The sequence below is a fragment of the Hippocampus bargibanti genome, linkage group LG16 (genome assembly GCF_051943395.1).
Source record: "Hippocampus bargibanti isolate YZ-2025 linkage group LG16, ASM5194339v1, whole genome shotgun sequence".
NCBI classification, from domain to species: domain Eukaryota; kingdom Metazoa; phylum Chordata; class Actinopteri; order Syngnathiformes; family Syngnathidae; genus Hippocampus; species Hippocampus bargibanti.
This window is the reverse complement of record NC_142749.1, coordinates 1,574,408-1,595,791: the sequence shown is the minus strand read 5'-3', so window position 1 is coordinate 1,595,791 and position 21,384 is coordinate 1,574,408. Positions and strand designations below refer to the sequence as shown.

Genomic DNA, 21,384 nt, shown 5'->3' with positions numbered 1-21,384 from the left:
AAGCATTGCTAAATAAGGATTCTGATTTATAATTATAGTTGAAACAGTTATGTCCGAGAAGACTTGAGGAAATTTTGATGTGAAGTTCCCAAAGAACAAATGTCCTCTTATTGATAAGATAATTAAGGAGATATATAATAAAATGTTATAATTTGATTTTGCTGGCCAGCTTTGAGAATAAGAATGAATATATACCGGAAACAAATTCCTTGTGTGTTCTACATACTTGGCAATAAAGATGATTCTGATTCTGATTCTGATTCTGATATATATATATAAAATAGTTACCCGCAAGGTTACAATGGAATTATATGTAATTGGGATGATGATTGCTGAATTATGAGATAGAGATGTTTTTTTGTGACATTAATGTTGTGAGTTTTTTGAGGTACATAAATGCAGAAGGAGCAAATGGAGAGGGGTATGTGTTCATCAGTGGCCTCTTCCAAGGGCCCCCTGCTGAGTGAGTGCCCGAAAACGGCTGGGATGGGCTCCAGCACACTTCATGACTCTCGTGAGGACAGAGCAGCATGGAAGATGAATTAATGCAATAGAAATTGTATAAGACGACAGAATGAAAGAGTAAATTTATAAAATTATAGGATTATTGACATTTAGATTGAGCTAAAATTTGTTATGTATACGGCTTGATTAAGCCATTTGAAAGAAGCCAGAGTTATTTACGATGCCTCTTATCAGGGTTTTTGTCAGCACAGAATATCAAAGAGGGGTTTCACACACAGAGGCAATTCTGGGGCCCCCACCACATTTCACTGTGTTGGACTCTCCTAAATGACAGTTCAATTGAAAGAAGTAAATAAAATAGGCATGAACATTTTATTGAATGGCAAGTACCTTTATCTCAAATAGGATGGAATTGGCAAATCAGAATCGGAAAACCTTTAATAGTCCCACAATGGGGTAATTGGCAAGGTAAATGTTGCTAGATTCACTGATAATTGATTACTTAATAGAAATTAACCCGCTGAAATTATGAGCCCTTTTCATGAAAGATAGTTTTATAGATTTTCTAAAACATTGATAGTGAATAAGCGTATTGATAATTTTTGACCAGACAAATTATTCCACTGAAGTCAAAGGACAGATGATTCTTACATGCGATATATATTGAATTTGATGGTGATATGGAATTGGATTTGATTGGATTTACCTTTATTAGTCTCCCAAATTGGAGAAATTGAGTTGAAGAGTACAAGGTTGGTTTGAAAAATATGGTGAGTATTTTTTTTCCATGATGTTTATTATGCAGATAATGTGAGTTGCAAGAATTCACAAATAGAGCCAGGATGGTGGTTGAGAAGTTATTCAATTTGCAAGATGACTTTAAAACCGACATCTCCAGACAAGTTGTGTCCATCATTCATAAAATGGCTTCAAATGACTTCTACTGGGCGTATTTTAATAAGATTCCACCACATATAGCTATATTTTACGTTTTAAGACTCGCGCTGAACATTCAGGAAGTCTTGTTTTTGAGTTGGTGACAAGTCCTCACGTGACGTCAGAAAAGGACCGCCTCCTGACTGAAAAAAGACGCATTGTAGCGTCTTTCCATCACGTCAAAGTATTTTGCTGTACTGTTTATTTTGAAAACCGTGTGTTACATCCAAAAGCCGCCAGCAGAGGGAGTACAAGCTCCATGGAACTAATTTATCAGTCTGTGGAAACGGGCTGATTCATTCCTCACAGCTCGGTAGCCATTTTCTTGCATCTTTTTGGGTGAGACATTCCCCCCCGCCCGTTTGCCTCAAAATGACACGGAATGAATTATTTAATCGATTGCAAACATGTATGCTTTCCCTTTCAGACCTATTTGAATCATATTCATAACTGTGTGTGTAACAAGAAAGCATATTATACGAATCTGAAGCCATTGTTTTGATTCTCCAGCAATGTAAGACGTCTTGGCGTGACGTCACGAACTGGGGGCGGGACTTTCTGAAAATGCCCAATTCGCAGCTGAATTTTTTGCAGATTTTGGACACTTTAAGTCATTTTTAATGGTGTTTTGCATTTGAATAAAATATCATACTGCGTGTTTTGGGTATTTTAGATGCTATGTTTTTCTGATGTCAGTTAAGAAACAAAAAAGTGACGTCGGTTGTCCTTTAAATGTGTTTAAATGTGTTTTTATGTAGGTTACAGTTAACTACTGCACAAGAATGTCACTTGAGAGCTTAAAAATGATGTCGTTTTTTCCCATTTCCATTTAACGCAGCATAACTGTTCACACACCACAGTTCCGCCTTACTCCCTTGAACGAGCTGTCACGTGATGCTCTGTTTTGTTGAGCGTTAGCAGGCCCCTGAAAAGACGATGGCAGCATTCTTACAGTGGAGAAAGTTTGCATTTTTTGACAAAGACACTGTTCAAGACCCTTTGGATAATGGCAAAAGCTACATTCTTCCTACTGGAATATCGGCTTGCGACTCTGGACATGGTCACATTGTTCTTGGAGATATCCTTTCAGTAGTTAGCCCGCTCGGCTGTTATTTTGCTAGTAGTCATAGTAGTTGTTTTGATTAATTGTCTTTATATAAATTACTTTTCAGCCTCTTAGCACAGTCTAATGGTAAAGCAGCAGAAAACCCCGAAAATCTTTTTCACGCATTCGTTGCTTACGGTGGTTGTTATCAAATCAATGTGACAAGCAACAGCTACCGCCGTATTTGCCGTGCCAAGTCGGGATGGGACAAAAATGTTCAATAATAAATCATCACACATTTTCTAACACCATATTAAACTGCATTTAAATAGCTTTCAAATGATGCATAGATTATTGTTCTATGACAAATAATAAATAAATAATGGCACTTTTAATTTTAGAAATATGAATGGATTTTCTACCTGTAATTACACAGTTAAAACAATGAAAATATGTGACCGAGTTCTTTATTACAGTTTAAACTATCATAACTTTCTTAATTTTTGGCAGATCTTAATGAGTAAGGTACCATTGGAAAGCTTTTGAAATTCGACACAAGTGCAGAAAACACAAGAAAAGATTCAAAATAACTGATATTTATTTTAATAAGAACTTGAAATACTAATTTGGCATAATTACTCGCCACAATTACTCAGAAATCGTCACCCTGACCTGGCTCTTAAATATTGGTAAATGGTTACACTCACAAAATTGACTATTATAGTAAGATTGTGTCAATCACAATATATAGAATACTTTTAAATGTTGATTATGATATGATATGATAACTTTTAAATGTTCATTAGCATTTAGATATTTGCCCATTTATGACATAGTAAGCTTCACACAGCATATCAACTGCAAGAGCGTACTTGTTCAGATCAAAATCAATTGAATCATCTGAACACTCATTCTCACCCCAGTGGCTAACAACATATGTTCCACCAGCCTTTTTCTTCAACTTCTCAATTCTTATCACCTGTTTCTTCAGCATACCAAACATGGCAAATTGACCTACCCACAACTTTCCCTGACAATGTATCCTCAACGTTACTCAATAAACTCGTCTAAATCACAAAACTCTTTCCCAAGAACAAACCCTTAACTTTTTAACCTCTTTTCTAGCTTATTTCTGTCATAAGTCTGCCTTTTTGGCAACTTTTTAGATATCCGACATAAAATTTCATCTCTGATTTATATGCATTTTTTTCCTTCCTACCTGACGTTGATTTCTTGCTAAAATGACAATTAAGTTTGTTCAAAGATACATTCCATGTCTCTTCTAGACGGGAGATTGTAGCAAAATTGACAACCACCCTATCAATGAGAATATTTCTAATCTTGGAAACCATAATCTACCTGGTTGTATCAAAATCACAGTGATAAAATTTACAATAAACATTAACAATATGATCGATAGAGTCTAAAACATGGTTATCATAATCTTCAGCAGTACCGCCATTCAGCTGATCAACGGACATGACATAACAATTGGAAGGTGATGTTGTATGGATCTCATTGACATGGACACCTTCCTGATTAGTGGCATCAAAGCTTAATGTAAGGTTTTCATGACATAATATATACTCAGCTACCTGAAAGTCTGAAATGACCCCGAACTCTCTTACCATCATCTCCACAGTTGACAGATGTGGTATATTTTCTATACTATACCCACATCTAACGACTGTCACGTTCCGAGCGAGACTGACGGTAGCTGACTCGTCGGAACGTAGTGGAATGTTGGGATCCGAATGCAAACGACAGAGACGGACGATCGTTCAGGGTGTTTATTCTCGAACAAAAGGCGCTGGGCCGATAAACACGCGGACCCGGAATATAACAAACGAATGAAGTATTAAAACTCAGCGAGTAGGGACGTTGGGTGTGATCCACGACTATAAATGAAGTCCATGCGCTGCTCCTCCTGACGAAAGGGATCGATACCTTCTTTGAAGAAGCCTTCCTTATCTTTCTTCAGTTTTCGCTATTTCTTTCATTAGATATGTAATCCTCCATTCTGAAAATAAGGCCAAGCAACACGAAAAAAATGACTGGATGGTTGCACTTAACTTGCTGTTTACTGTAGCTTGCTCTCACTAATTCTATTATTCTGCAGCTGAGGAGGCGCAAGAAGAATCTCTGTAATCACCAGCGCCCACTGTCATGAGGCAGGAGAACTAAAAATAAAATAAACACTGTAGTACAGTGTTTATAATGTAAAGTGACTCTCCATTAAAGGACAACCGACATCTCCGGACAAGTTGTGTCCATAATTTGTAAAATGGCTTCAAATGACTTTTACTGAGCGTATTTTACAAAGATTCCACCGCATATTCCACTCCGCCAGATCTGAAGGTCGTGTGCTTGATGGACCAGCCGCGGTGGGTGTGTAATATGAAAATAATGTGTATTATAAGTTTTAATTTTCATAAATTTGACGTTCGTAAGATGAAAAGTTCGTAATATAAGGTGTTCATAAGTTGAGGTCTCACTGTGTGTGTATATATATACATATATATACATACACACACAGTAAAGTCTCATTATATCGATATTCTCGGGAGTTAGAAAAAATGTCGATATAACCGTACTGTCGATATAGCCGTCCTGCGCCGAACTGCATTAACAAAAGCCGCCAAAAGAGAGCATCCAAGCGCCATATAAGAAACGGAGCTGACCATGACCTCGCCATTTTGTGCCTCTTTTTTTTGGGTGAGAGGTGTTCCCCCAATGTTGCCTCAAAATGGCACATATAATTCTTTAATCAATTGCAAACATGTATGATTTCCTGTTCAGAACTACAGTGTATTTGAATCATATTCATAACTGGATGTGTAACAAGAAAGCATATTATCCGAATCTGAAGCCATTGTTTGGATTCACAAGCAATGCAAGACGTATTGGCGTGAAGTCATTTTTATTGGTGTTTTGCATTTGAATAAAAAGTGACATCGGTTGTCCAGTAATTTCCAAAATCATCACGCTTCAGCAGACAAAACAAGACACATTGTTGCAAAAAACGATTGCATTCATATACAGTACAGTGGGCATGTACATAACACAACAGGGAAACTGCAACGCTTACATCTTAGTGTATTATGTATGCAATTTAAAAAAGTCATCAATCTTCTTCTGCTTCCCATTTTTACCTTTTAACACAAACACTTCAATCTCGTCTGCTACACACGAGCTGGCGTCTGCTACACGGGAGCTGTTCACGTAACAAACTCACGTGACCAAGTCGTCCAATGGCGCGACGGATCGCGCGACCGATACAGCGACCGATACAGATTTCGATAATGGTGGTACTGTATAGAAACCCCTAAGCAAATATCGATTCATCTTAAATATCTTTTTTTATCGATATAAACATAGCAATATATATATATATATATATATATATATATATATATATATATATATATATATATATATATATATACACACAGTGGTACCTCGGTTCTCGAACGCCTCACTATTCGAACAAATCGGTGTTCGAACAAAATATTCGAGATTTTCTTGCTTCGGCGTTTGAACATCAATCGGTGTTCGAATGCCAATACGACGCGTGAGTGCGTACGCGAGGGTGGGGAGCTGAGCGGCGCACGGGTGTATCGCTCTCTCCGTGACTAGCGGACGTGCTGCGTTTTGCTCTAGCGTTTAATATAGGTGTATGAAGAGTTTTAGCCCCCAATCATGCCTCCAAAGAAAGTAAGTGCTGCCAAAAATGACAAAAGTACTGCGTACAACTATTGCATTTAAGAAAGAAATAATCGCAAAATATGAAGGAGGTGTGCGAGTGTCTGACTGTCGAGGGAATACAGCATGGCGAAATCTACAATCAGTACGATATTAAAGAATAAGGAGGCTGTGAAATCTAGTGATGTGACTGTGGGGGTGAGAGCAAGTGTCATTGGATAGATATTTTAAGAGAAAAGAACATCCTGTAGCCGAGTCATCCGTAGCTGTCACGTTCCGAGCGAGAGTGACGGCAGCTGACTCGTCGGAACGTAGTGGAATGTTTGGGATCCCAAAGCAGACACGTACTACCAAAGCAGGATGTTTATTCACAAATCAAAGAAAACACAGCGAGTAAGAAGGCAGGGGCTTATCCGACCCGCGTACTACGCCAAAAAGCAAATGGCACACGAGGGTGCAAAATTACGCAATCCCGGAAGATGACATAAATTTACGGGACGCAGGGAAATTACCTCGGACCGGATACACTCGCGCATCGAAGGAAGAGTCCAGGTACGGTGGCGAGTTGAGGCAATCATCCGGCATTGGCGAGGTGATCGCGAACCGTATAAATGCTCCGTGTCCGTGATTAGAGAATGACAACGGGTGGAGAACGGCCGGGAGAGTGAGCCCCGCCACCCCCCCCCCCTGTCAACTCGCAAGTGACAGGAGCAAAGAGGTGGTTTCGGTTTTCGAAAAAAATTGCTTTTCGAACAGGGTCCGGGAACGAATTTAAAACAGTATATATCCGTGTGCCCCCCGCCTTTTTTCAGACTTTTACTCATTTGTCATTCTCATCCCTGCACAAGGACGGTTTGCCTTAATCTCGCTTTGTCTAGCAAGACCTTCCGGATCATCATTTTTAGGCAATGTTTGGTCACACTAGTAGCTGATTCAGAGTCAGGAAAACTATATCAACGGACAGGTCTGTCGGTGAAGCTAACTCGGTATCGGCTGCATTTGTGTATTTTTCTTCCTTAGCCCTATTACATATGGATGGCAACATTTGGCTTTTGATGCGGCTCTTGCAGCTGTTGAATTTTCAGGCTTATAAATTACGCGTAACACATCTCTACCAACTGAAACAACACAGTATTCTTGTGACCGTGGGACAGGATGAACATGGAATAACCCCTCTCGTAAGTCCACTACTGTCGTCAAATGTTTGAGCCAGTGATGGACACCGTATAACCTCTAATTGTTTCTCAGGTAAAGGTCTGGAACTTAGACAAACGAGACAGTGGAAGTCCTCTCTGCACAAGGATTTTCCCTGCAATTCCAAGCAACAAACCAACAGAGGTTTCTTGCCTTAGTGTCCACGAGAACCTCAACTACATGGCTATTGGTATGAGGCTGAGAAAAGTTTTCTGCTTTTTGTGTTTCATTGTATCACACTCTGAGTTTTCTTGACACAAGCTAAAAAGGTATGTGTTTATTGACAGGTTTCACAGATGGCAGTGTGGTTCTGACCAAAGGTGACATAACTCGAGATCGTCACAGTAAAACCCTGACTCTCCATGAGGGAAGCGTCCCAGTCACTGGCCTTGCCTTTCGTCAAGTAGCTAAAGTCACACATCTATATGTTACCACGCTTGAGAAAGTTCATGTAAGTCGAAGAACTGCCACAATATATTGTTTTAACCCTTTCAGGGACAAGCGTTACTGAAGTGGACAGCTTATCATGTTCGTACATTGCAGGGTGCATGGTAGAGTTAAAACACTGTTTATGGCAATATTAATGTGAAAGTAATTTCAATCGGCTTTTCTCCCTTCTCTAGTGCTACACCCTGACTATCAAAGAGTATCCAAAAGTAGAGCTGGATAACCATGGGTGTGCTCTTCGCTGCTCTTCACTCACAGATCCTTCCCAGGATTCTCAGTTTATTGTTGCTGGTGATGAATGTGTGTATCTTTACCAGCCTGATAAACGAGGTCCCTGCTTTGCCTTTGATGGAACCAAACTTTTGGCCCGCTGGCATCGTGGATATCTTTTCTTAATTATTCGTAACACAAAGTAAGCACACTAAGAAAACATTGTCAAATGGTAAAAATGAAAGGCAAATAATTTGATTATAATTGAGCTCTCTGATAAGATTGGGACTTGTCAGAAAATACTCTCAGTAACATTTTCAAATATATTGAAACTAAAATCAACACTTTTTTATGAATATAGAACTGTATTCTTATGATTATGTTTGTTTTTCATAATTATTGACACTGGCACACACACATTGAAACCTTAAATCTGTTAAATGTTTGTCCAGTTTTAAGAAATTCCATATTTATTATTTTCTTGTAAAAAAATTCCATGTTAATATGTTGATGCAAATACAGGACTAGGTTTGGGAGTGGTCCATCAGATAAACAGCTTCTGACCATCTATGACTTGGACAACAAGTTCATCGCCTACAGTGCCTTATTTGATGATGTCATTGATGTGGTGGCTGAGTGGGGCTCTTTCTACGTCCTCACTAGAGATGGTAAAATGCACATTCTCCAGGAGAAGGACACACAGACCAAGTTGGAAGTAAGACTAAATACCTCTGCATACACACTGTGAATTGTTTTCAGAGTAATTTGATGAACTTATTCACTGACAGACGTGCAAAAATGTGTCCACTCCAGTGCCAGGGTTTTTGTCATTTTCACTCAAATTCCAGAATCCACAGAATATTGAGTTTTAGGAATACATAAACATTCAATGCAGCATAAGAAACCTAAGACCCTCTTCTTTCATCAGAGATAAAAAGTTAATTCCTAAATGATATGGGTCTGCAGTTATATGAGTTTGAAATGAGGGCGGCTGTCCAAAATACAAGGCAATACATACATATTTGTTCATATCGCGCTTTTACAACAGCTGAAGCTGTAACAAAACACAAACATGGAAAATGTTCGGTTCCGGGTTGAGTGAGCACTGCCGCGTCTGGCTGCTACTACTCTCCTGAGAACTTTTCTATGGATGTCTTTGAGGTTTTCTTTGTGGTCTTCTCTCATCTTCTGAAAAAACCTTTTACTCCGATTACAATCCATTTTGGTCTTTGAGCCTTCACTCGTTTCATGGCTATTTGCCATCGCTTATCGCGGCATCCTACCTCTCAGGCCGGATCACCGCAGGGGCCCCGTGTCGGCCCTCCCCACCTGTACCCTCAATCGACCTGTCATTACATACTCTATACATTCTCAGTAACATTTCAAATACATCTATATTGAAACTAAAATCAAGGGCATAGCATGTATATATAACATTTTATGCAATATCATGTAACCGTATTCTTATGATCATGTTTTTTTTTCATAATTATTGACACTGGCAGACACACACACACATGCAGCCAACTATTCCTCTGGACATTGCTCTTTGTCCTTCCCGGAGGTACATCAACCGTGGATCTCGTTGGGGCTTCCACGTCGACGCCACCAAAGACATCATCCTTTCGCCGGCCATGCAAAAACTACAGGCAATCCGCGGAGTACCGTATGTTACTCGGCCTGGCTAGGTTGGCTAATCATCCTAGCAATAGCAACATCGCCAGCGTCAACATCAGCCTACAACTACTACTCGCTTACTGGGAAGGTCTCCCTAATTCAGGACATGATCATAGACCGTAAACTTGACTTTGTCTCAATCAGACGTGGCAAACTCCTGACAACTTATCTCAGATCAATGACTACTCCCCCGGGATTTTATTTACATTTCCAAAACCCGCGAGGTTATCTTGCAATATTTTTCTGCGAGAAATGGAAAGTCCTCCCAAACTCGCTCCCAGAGACTTCCTCATTTGAATACCTCACCTGTCAACTTTCTGGACCCACCCCCACGATCATCACAGTTTATCGTCCCCCCCCAAACCACATAGTGCATTTTTAAATGAAGTATCTGCTGTCTCCCGAAATTTCTCTTCTTTTTCATCGAATATAATTATTCCGGGGGACTTCGACATGGGTTATTCAACAAGATCTTACATGGTGAACAGATACCTGAAGAATGGTGACGAAGTGTACTCGTGCCCATTTTTAAGAACAAAGGAGATGTGCAGAGTTGTACTAATTACAGAGGAATAAGATGACATTGTGATCTGTAGCGAGAACTGGGAACAGGTGGCGGAGAAACTAGAGATGTGGAGATATGCCCTGGAAAGGAGAGGAATGAAGATCAGTCGCAGCAAGACGGAATATATGTGTGTGAATGAGAGGGATCCAAGTGCAAGAGTGATGCTACAGGGAGAAGAGATAAAGAAGGTGGAGGATTTTAAGTACTTGGGGTCAACTGTCCAAAGCAAAGGAGAGTGTGTAAAAGACGTGAAGAAGCGGGTCCAGGCAGGCTGGAGCGGCTGGAGAAAAATGTCAGGTGTGATGTGTGATAGAAGGGTTTCAGCTAGGATGAAAGGAAAAGTGTATAAAACCGTGGTCAGACCAGCCATGATGTTTGGACTGGAGATAGTGCCACTGAAGAAAAGACAGGAAGCAGAGCTGGAGGTAGCAGAGCTGAAGATGTTGAGGTTTTCTTTGGGAGTGACCAGATTGGATAGGATCAGGAATGAGTACATTAGAGGGACAACTCATATTAGAGGCTTTGGAGAGAAAGTCAGAGAGGCCAGACTGAGATGGTTTGGACATGTCCAGAGGAGAGACAGTGACTATATCGGGAGAAGGATGCTGAGCCTTGAACTGCCAGGCAAGAGACCGAGAGGAAGACCGAAGAGGAGGTTTATGGATGTGGTAAAAGAGGATATGAAGGTAGCTGGTGTGAGAGAAGAGGATGCACAAAACCGGGATAGATGGAGGACATTGATTCGCCGTGGCGACCCCTGAGGGGAATAGTGCAGCGTGTTCTACCGGAAACAAATTCCTTGTGTGTTCTACATACTTGGCAATAAAGATGATTCTGATTCTGATTCTGATTCATCTTCCTCACTGCCAGCGTCATCCTACACACCACCAACCTATGCTGTCTGGCTACACTCTCACCAACCACTACTTTGCAGTGACTGATTTCCTTTAGATGGCGCCGTTGACACAAAATGTAGTCTACCTGTGTACTTCTGCCTCCACTCTTATAGGTCACCTATGTTCCTGTCTCTTCTGAAAGAAAGTATTCACAATAGCCATTTGCATTCTCTTAGCAAAGTCAACCACCATCTGTCCTTCAGCGTTCCTCATCTGGAGTCCAAACCTGCCCATCACCTCCTCATCATCTTTGTTTCCTGCGCCAACATGTCCATTGAAGTCTCCACCAATTACAACCCTCTCACTTCTCTGGATGTTCTGTATGACTTCATCAAAGTCCAACCAAAGTGTCTCCTTCTCTGCCAGCTCACATCCTACTTATGGGGCATACCCACAAACAACATTGAACATCACACCTTCAATTTCTAGCTTCAGACTCATCATTCTATCTGATACTCTTTTTACTTCTAAGACATTCCTAACAAACTCCTCTTTTAAGATAACCCCACCTCCATTTCTCTTTCTGTCTTCACCATGATAGAACAACTTAAACCCTGACCCTAAGCTTCTAGCCTTGCTCCCTTTCCACCTGGTCTCCTGGATACACAGTATGCCTACCTTCCTTCTCTGCATCATGTCAACCAGCTCTCTACCTTTACCTGTCATTTGTCCTACATTCAAAGTTCCTAATCTTAGTTGTATACTCTTGGCGTTCCATTTCTCTCTTTTCCTCCGGGCACACCTCCCTCCTCTCCTTCTTCGACCAACAGTAGTCCATTTTCCACTGGCACCCTGAAGGTCAACAGTACCAATGGCGGCCGTTGTTAACCCGGGCCTCGACCGATCCGGTATGGGATTCATAGGTTTGATTCGCATATTTGTTTTGGCAAAGTTTTTTACGTCGGATGCCCTTCCTGACACAACCCTATGTATTTATCCGGGCTCGGGACCGGCACAATAAGACACTGGCTTGTGCCCCCTTGTGGCTACATTACACATAATAACTACATATACACAACATAATAAATAACTATTAACATTTTTAGTAATTACCTGAGTTTACTTTGATGACTTGCACTGAATTGAATCAGCCAGGGATGCATAGTCCGGACAGTAGCTGCTGACAGCCAGCCTCAAGCACATTTCCAAATGTTCATCATTCATGGTGGAACGGTATTTGGACTTAATGATCTTCATGTAGGAAAGGCTGACTCACATAAATAAGTGGAGCCGAATAATGCAGTCAAGGAGGTAGCACATTTTCTCATGTTGGGGTACTTTTCCTGAGTGAGTAAGTTACAGAACTGTCCATGAGCCCTGGACTTCAGCAGTGAGAACACTCACAATCTCCGATGTCTTTCCACATTTGCTGGGTTAAATCCTCAGCCATGGCTTCACAGCGCCGTATAACTGTATATCTTGACAGCTGCAGAGCTTTGATTGAAGATAATATATCTGCCTTATTTTTAAAGTCTCTGAATAAGGAGTCAGCTGCTTCAACGAATGCTTATTTTACCATCTCTCCGTCTTGGAAGGACTTATTGTTTTTAACGATGGCGTGACTCACCCGGAATGATGCTTCGGTGGCGGCTTTCGCTTTTGAAGCATGTTGAGTGAAAAACGGACAACTGGGATTTTAGTTCGTCCACCGTTCTCTTTTTCAGCTGGCTTTACGGCGGGAAGTCAATGTCGTATTTTCCATGAACAGTCCGAAAATGCCGCTCCACATTTTCCCATTCCGTATGAAAGTAATACATGTTTTTGCCCCCTTACTTGGTCCCGCTTTCTCACTCATTCTCTCCTCATCTCATTTTCCGTACCGCTTATTCCTCATTAGGGTCGCGGGGGTTGCTGGAGCCTATCTCAGCTGTCTTCGGGCACGAGGCGGGGGACACCCTGAATTGGTTGCCAGCCAATCGCAGGGCACACAAAGACATACAACAGTCACTCCCACACTCACACCTAGGGACAATTTGGAGTGATCAATCTGCCTGCCATGCATGTTTTTGGAGTGTGGGAGGAAACCGGAGGACCCGGAGAAAACCCACGCAGGTCCGGGGAGAACATGCAAACTCCACACAGGGAGGCCGGACCGGGATGCAAACCGGCGACCTCTGCACTGTGAAGCCGGTGTGCTAACCACTCGACTACCGGGCCGCCCTCACTCATTTTGATCACCATATGTTTTAGCAAGGGCTTAAAATCTGAGGTAATTCGCTGACTAGTTTGTGAATTTTTCTGCGTTTAGCGCCGTTGTTTACGCATGCACGGCGACCTAAAGGTAAAAATTCAGTTGTCATCTGAATGGTTGCCCTGTATGTCAATCAAGTTGTTTGTTTGGTTGGCTGACAAATGTTTTTTTTTACTGTCACGCTGCGATCGACCAGTACTACCTCCGCGATCGACCGGTAGATCGCGATCGACGTAATGAGCACCCCTGTCCTAAAGCCTCACAACAGTGTTTGCAATTGTGATCAACCTTATATTTCATGTCTGGTGAGCTCAGGTATTCCTCCCTACAGGTTTAACCCATCAGCTCCTTATTTTTAGTCTAATTCCCTTCAGTCTAGACCAGTGGTTCTTAACCTTGTTGGAGGTACAGAACCCCACCAGTTTCATATGCGCATTCACCGAACCCCTCTTGATTGAAAAATAAAATTAGATTTGTTTTTCAAATTCAACATAGATCTGTTTTTTTACTGCTACACAAAATGAGCCATGCATGAACATCACCTTGTTCAAAGAACAAAACCAACACAACACAACATAAACTTTGCAAACAGGTACAAATCCAAGAGCAGGCAGAGTGGCCCTTTCATCGAATATAGCTCTCTTCACCTTGAATTCACTAAGTGTTGTATTCCCCATCTCTATGCAAGTGTTCCTTTAGTTTTGCTGATGCTAGACTAGGATTGCTCAACTCGGCGTTGCAAATCATGCGGATAGGACGCTCACTCCCATCACTTTCCATGTTGTACATATCCGATCACCTTCTTTTGCCCGACATAGTTAGTATGGATAAAATATAAAAACAACGTACTATAACGACAGTCACATGTTGATTACTGATAGCTACTGGCTAGCCTGTTCATTCATTGTGAATGGGGGAAGCACCAGCAGTCTAGCTGGCCTCTCTTCTCTCTCTGTATTCATTTTTTCTAATTTGGTATGCTTCTGACTCTATACTGCCCCCACGATTTCCTGTGGTATTTCTCAGTTTCTTCCGGAGCTCTACCAATTGCTAAACGGACATAACAACGGACGAAACAACCTCTGGGGCCGGATGAAATGTTCTGTTTTCGTAATTAACAGAAGTGTGTCGGCGGAGGCTCTGCCGAACCCCTCAGATCGACTCACCGAACCCCAAGAGTTCGATCGAACCCAGGTTAAGAACCAGTGGTCTAGGCATACGCACATATTAGGCATTGTTGACACAGCTCACCTTTCATTTCCAGAACCATAGAACATAGGTACTCACCACTTGAGAAAAAATGCTAGCTCCATGTTTCCTTTAAAACTTAGCTCCTTGCAGACATGTGCATATTTGCAGCATGACGTCATCAATCTTCCCCTGTTAGTTTACAACTGCCTCAAAACAAAACGCATGTGGAAAAGTGGTCAACACCACTTTTCTCTTTCTCCTGTGATTTGAAAAAGAAAAAAATTGCAACAAGTTAACTCAAACCTCAAGACATCATCGTTTTTACACTTTCACTTTGCCAAAGCATCCCGTCCGTCCTCCCATTTTTTTTCCAACTGGGGTAATGATGAATTATAGACCTTTTCTTTTTTGCTATATATTTTGGTTGCCCATGCGAGGCAGTCAAAAATAAACATATACAGTCCACAAAAACATTCCAGATTAAAAGAGCAAAACACAAATAACATGTCCTCCCGCAGACCTGAAAATAATCTTTAATTATTCATCATACTGTTTACTTCACTTTAGAGTATTTTCTCTAACCATCATATTTCTTTCATCTTCCTTTCATAACTTTGCTGCTGTGAAATGTGAATTTCTTGAATGTGAGACTAATGAAGGTAAATAAAAATACAATCCTTCTCCCTGTGCCAATATCACATAACAATTCCAATAGAATGTCATCCATCACTAATATGATTATTCGTTTCTATTTTTCTGATATAGAATGGCAAAATCTAACTCACATGTATCTTACCGTTACCATCTAAAGTCTAAAAACCGATACTTCGGGTCTTTTTGGACCCAACTCACATTTCTCTCTGTGTGAGTGTGCGATCCGTTTCAAAATAATTTTAGAAGTTCTCTTGCCTTCAAGCACTTGTTTTACTTAAAATCATACGGTAATAATATGCTAAATTTGCCTTTCTCCCAATCTTTATATTTTAATAACGTTTTAGTTCCACCAGCATCTTTTTCAGAGTAAAGTTATTCTCTTTTTTTTATAGGCACAATTATATCGCATTATCGATTTGGTGTTTGCCATCGACGAGCATTAATTCATCAACATTATACCGGCACCTCAGATTGAAGGCAGTTTGATTTCGAATGTCCGAGTAGGACTAATCACATTCCGACCGCAAATTTCCCCATTGTGGGACGAATAAAGGTTTTCTGATTTTCTGTCCATCAAAGCAGAAACAAGTATGTCGTGTCGGGGTACTTTGTTTTTTTTTTTTTCTTTCTCTTGCCTCGTCTCCCATTTTACGTCTGCATAGTTTTTTTATGTGGCCTTTTTTCGCACAATAAAAACATTTACCCTCCTTTAAACAGTTTTATATTTCTGGAGTCATTTTGGCGGGATCGAACATCTTATTTTCTTTTCTCAGATTTTTTGAAGTTCAGTCTCGCTCCCACTTTTTTCTTCGGTGGAGTAAATATTTACTTGAACACGCCGTGTCGATCCTTCAACGTCTATATCAACCAATCTTGTATTTTCGTCAAATGCTTCACCTTTGTGGTGACGTGCTGTAGCCTATTGTGTTATATTTAGTCGCCAGGGACGGGAACACTTCCGCGTAGCCTTATTGCTGCTTAGCAATGACTGAAAGTAAGTAGGAAGGGGCAATCTCGTTCCGGTATGATTTTTTTTGAAAAAAAAAAAAAAAAAACATGCTTAGGTGCTGGCGCTGAATCAACATTACATTGCCACTATTGAACCGGAGCGAATTATTATAGTTCAATTTTCGCAATTGAACTTTATCAACATCGCAGGGATAATACTAGTGGGCCTCAATCGGCAGTACATTTGCACCTAAAAGCTAGCAACCACTCATTTGACGACAATGAGGTTAAAATCTTAGCGAAAGAACATAGATGGTTTGAAAGGGGGGTAAAAGAGGCGATTCTTATAAAACAACAAAATCCTTCATTAAACCGGTCTGGTGGTGTGAGGTTCAATTTGGATCGTTCATACAATAGCCTGCTCAGGCAAAACAGGTTAGGCAACTTTCGCAATGCTGATGAGGGTCGTTATGCTGATGAGGTGATACCGGGGGGAGTGGGGGTAATAGGCCAATCGTTAGTCAGGAATGTAGGAACAATCAGTGGGGCCACAGGGGGGGGTCTCGCGCCCCCCCCAACCTGAGAGTAGGGACCTATCATAGCTGTGTCCGGCGCCACCAGGTCTGGACATTAGGGTTATATATATGGGGCCGATACGACCAGTCAGACTTTAGTTCGCTGACGAAGCCTCTTGGATAGGAGGCGAAACGTCCGAAACCTTCACTTTTGTACAGATGACGGCTGAAGAAACCTTCTCATCGATGGACCACTCCTGTACGACTGAGAGCTTACACAGACGTACAAATAGTCCAGAATTCCTCAGCCCGGATCATCAACAGAACCCTTTCCTTTCACCACATCAACTCAGTCCTCCAGCAGCTCCACTGGCTCCCAGTCAAACTTAGAATCAACTTCAAAGTACTTTTATATACATTTAAATCCATCCATAAATTTGCTCCCCATATCTATCTGATCTTCCAATTTCCGTTCCCTCACGTTCCCCCAGATTCTCTCTCCACCTCTGTGTGCCATCTGCCCGTCTCAGCACGATGGGGGACAAAGTTTTCAGCCGCTCTGTCCCTAAACTCTGGGAACACACTTGCACCCAACATCCATAATATTGATTCTCTTCCTATCTTCAAATCCCATCTAAAAACCCGCCTATTCAAAATCACATTCTCTGTGTAGTTTTATCTCTTCTTTTATTATTTATAATTTTATCTGTGGTTTTATTGTGCTTGTTTTGTGATTGTAAAGTGTCCTTGAGAGCTTTGAAAGGCGTTTATAAATAAAATGTATTAGAATTATTATAAAACAAAGAAATGCTGCCCGCTCGTGGAAAGGAAAAAACATTGCTAGAGGTCTGAGCAGTGCTTTATCGCCTCCCCCAGCAAGAAAAACCAGAACCTGAACAAATTCGGCAATGGCGCTCTGCATCATATTTTCAATTCCCAAATAAATTCAGGAATGGCAGTGAATGAGTTAAATTATTGTGTCAACATTCTTATTTTGAATTTGCCACATTTCTGATTTGATTTTTTTTCTAGATGTTGTTTAAGAAGAATTTATTTGTGATGGCGATAAACCTGGCTAAAAGCCAGCATCTCGACAGTGATGGGTTGTCAGAGATCTTCAGACAATATGGCGATCACCTCTACCTTAAGGGAGACCACGATGGTGCCATTCAGCAGTACATTCGGTAATTAAGATCACACATCACAAACTGGGTATCCCCATGGATTTAAAAATAAATAAACAAAATAAATCAATACATAAATACATTTGTATTAATGGAAATGCTACATTTGTGTGCCCTCGTATTCAATAACAGTGATTGGATTGGATTTGCCTTTATTAGTCTCACAGTGGAGAAATTTACATTTCACAGCAGCAAAGTGATGAAAGGAATGAAAGTAGAAAAAAGAAATACATGAGCTGCTGGAAAGGCCGCTACTCTCGCGGCGCCGGTGATCCGCTTTAATGTCAGACAATATTTTCAATACTGGCCAAATAAATATAATGGCCTGATATATACAACCAAGTAATGTAATATGACCTACATGACAACTATGCGATTTAGTGCAGTGACACATAATGCTAAACACAATTCATGACAGGGCAAATGTTCTACCTGGCCGCAACACTCTCTTGTCACTATGATACAGTTCAAATGAGCCCTAAAAATACTAAAAACTACATGTAAAACTTTTTGCCGCGAGCCACATTGTAGTTACGGTTTCCTCTTGTGGGCTGTTATAAATTTGGGCAAAACGAATGTTATATCTCTTCTCCATATTACATACAGAATGCACAACAAATTAATGAATAACTAGTTATCAAATGTGAAGTCAAGAATAATAACTGTTATTGTGGTTTACATGGGACAATTTAAATGTTGGTGTCCATGCTGGTTCAACGCTTTGAAGGGGCTGAGACACGCGTCGCGACTTTGACGGGGCCCCCCACCCCCTCGGTAAGCAGTCGTGAACTCCCCTTACCACATCCAGCACATTCCGGAGGTGAACCCGGGCGCTGCGCCCAATTTCTTATGCAGTTGGTGTTGGTGTTCGACCAACAACCCTCCGCATACACCAGTAACGAGGCTAAGGTGGCGTTTGTCACCAGCCTACTCACCGATCATGCAGCTTCCTGGGTGTTGGCAGTCCGGGAGTCCCAACTCAAACTCTGTGCCTCTTACCTGGACTTCGTGGCCGAGGTACGACAGGTGTTTCATCACCCGGTCACAGAAAGCGAAGCAGAGGGACTGCTCCTGGACTGTCAACAAGGGACTCGTTCGGCCGCCGAATACTCCATCGCCTTCTGCATCCTGGCCGCTCAGACGGGCACAATAATCGGGCGCTGAGAGGAGTGTTGCGCCGTGGACTCACTGCCGCACTCAAGGACGAGTTGGCGACCCGCGGCGCCGGCACAACTCTCAACAAACTGATCAACGTCATCCTCTGCCTGGACAATTGTCTCCGGGAGAGGAAGCTTTGTGAGCAAGGCGACCAGCGGGCAAGCGAACCCGGGATCCGGCGGCATACGTCATCACCCGGTATCGGCGAGCAGGCCTGGCGTCAGGAGGGGAGCCACGAGCTGATGCAGATGGGGGGCGGAAGCATCACGCTAACCCAGGAGGACGTTGTACTCAAGACGTCTGAGTCCCCTTCCAAACGGCGGCAGTGGTCCTCGGCGGAGTCGACGAGGACGGCGCCCGTTGCGCGGCTGGAGTTGGACATCAAGTTACTTGGTCCGTCCAGTTCCCGTGCAATACGGGCGTTAGTGGACTCGGGGGCTGACGTGTGCTTATTGACCCCCAACCGGACACCCTAAGCTGAGAGTGCGTTAACCGCCTCCGTCGCGCCTTCACCAACCCCCAAGTATTACGCCATCCCGACCCGGACCACGCGTTCTCGGTAGAGGTGGACGCCTCGGAGTCCGGGGTGGGGGCAGTATTATCGCAGCGCTCCCCAGTTGACCAGAAACCCCGTCGTCTCAGCCCCGCGGAGGCCAACTACGACGTGGGAAATTGGGAGCTGCTGGCAGTCATCCTGGCCCTGCAGGAGTGGATACACTGGCTCGAGGGGGCGAGACATCCCTTCACGGTGTTCACCGACCACAGGAACCTGGCGGACATCTGGTCTGCCAAGAGAATGAATTTGCGCCCGGCTCGGTGGGCACTGTTCCTGACCCGCTTCAATTTCACCCTACAAAACACCAAACCGGACGCCCTGTCACGCATCCATGAAGCAGCAGAGAGGCAGGAGGTCGCAAGCAGCATCCTGCCGGCGCAATACATCCTGGGTGCTCTGAGGTGGGAGGTGGGGAAGAAGATTCAGGAAGCGCAAGGTGGTAACCAGGCACCGAAGGGGTGTCCGGTGGATCAACTATTCGTCCCTCCACACTGCGCGCTGAGGTGCTGCACTGGGGACACGCCTCCAGGGTCGCCTGTCACCCTGGAGTCAACAGGACGATCCACCTTGTGGCCCAGCGGTTCTGGTGGCCGGAGCTCAGGACGGACATCGCTGACTTTGTGAAGGCATGCCCAGCCTGCGCCTGTGGGAAGGTCTCTCACCAGACCCCGGATCCAGCTCCTTTTTGTCCAATGAGGTCGTTTTGCTTTTGCCTTGTGCGGACGTGAAAGCATCTTGGCACTTGAAATGCTTGATTTGCTTTTGCACACCAAATAAAATGATGTGGTGGGCAAGATTTGACCCCCGGGCCTGACTTTGACACATGCTTTAACATGACGATTTTCAGTCCCAAGATCAGCTCGAACGATTCGAGGACAACACCCCAAAAGGTGCACAACTTCAGTTAGGGTCACTACTTGTTTTGTAGGCATTGAGCCACATCATTTTCCTTGAAAAACCACTAATAGCCCCATCGATGCAAATTCCAAATGGTTTTTGTTTGTCATAGGAATTTATATGGCATATAAAATTAGGTTCTTTAGAGAAGTAGTTTCGTCATCTTAGACGTCTTGCTTGCCCTAAAGGACAACTGACGCCTCCGGACAAGTTGTGTCCATAATTTGTAAAATCACTTGATCACAAAATGACTTCTACTGAATGTATTTTACAAAGATTCCAAAGCATATAGCTATATTTTACTTTTTAAGACTCACGCTGAATAATCAGGAAGTCTTCTTTTTGAGTTGGTGATGATTCTTGACGTCACGTCAGGAACGCCCCTGACCAATAAAGCGACACACAATGCATTTTGAGTACTTTGTTTGGTCTGAAAACTTCGTGTTGATCCGTGTTGATGGCAAAATTAGAAAGAAAACACATAAATAACGCAATGGTGAATCGTTGTATGTTACACAGAGACAACTCTTTGATATTCGCTGACAAAAATTCCAAGCTGAAAAATAAACCCATTTCCAACGGAGCTTGGGCGCCGTCTTGTGCATTTTCTGGGACGCTACACATCAGTCCTGACGGCTCGAATTGATCTGGAAGGACTTCTTTAATCTATTGCAAACATTTATGCTTTCCTCTTCAGAACTATTTGAATCAGATTCATAACTGGATGAGTAACAAGAAAGCATCTTCTCCGGATCTGAAGCCATTGTTTTGATTCTCGAGCAAGGCAAGACGTCTTGGCATGACGTCACGAACAAGGGAACGGGAGGCGGTGTTTTTCATTTGACTAAAAATATCAGTTTTGGGTATTTTAGACCAGTCGAACATCCTCTTTCCTAACAAGAGGCCCATCTTCTCTCCACTTACTGGTCATCCACCAGTAACGGTGTAGTAGT

At 42.4% G+C, this 21,384-nt stretch overlaps 1 protein-coding gene across 1 annotated transcript in view; it reads left to right on the top strand.

Moving 5' to 3' along the window:
• Window positions 1-2,281: 2,281 nt before the first annotated feature.
• The window catches only part of vps11 (VPS11 core subunit of CORVET and HOPS complexes), a 62,667-nt gene continuing 43,564 nt past the window's right edge, over window positions 2,282-21,384 (top strand). Inside the window, exons 1-7 of the mRNA XM_089016986.1 lie at window positions 2,282-2,483; window positions 7,182-7,326; window positions 7,397-7,532; window positions 7,630-7,793; window positions 7,966-8,201; window positions 8,522-8,714; window positions 17,669-17,820. Coding sequence (XP_088873112.1) covers window positions 2,338-2,483; window positions 7,182-7,326; window positions 7,397-7,532; window positions 7,630-7,793; window positions 7,966-8,201; window positions 8,522-8,714; window positions 17,669-17,820 — 1,172 coding nt within the window. The 5' untranslated portion in view covers window positions 2,282-2,337. The remainder of the gene's footprint in view (window positions 2,484-7,181; window positions 7,327-7,396; window positions 7,533-7,629; window positions 7,794-7,965; window positions 8,202-8,521; window positions 8,715-17,668; window positions 17,821-21,384) is intronic.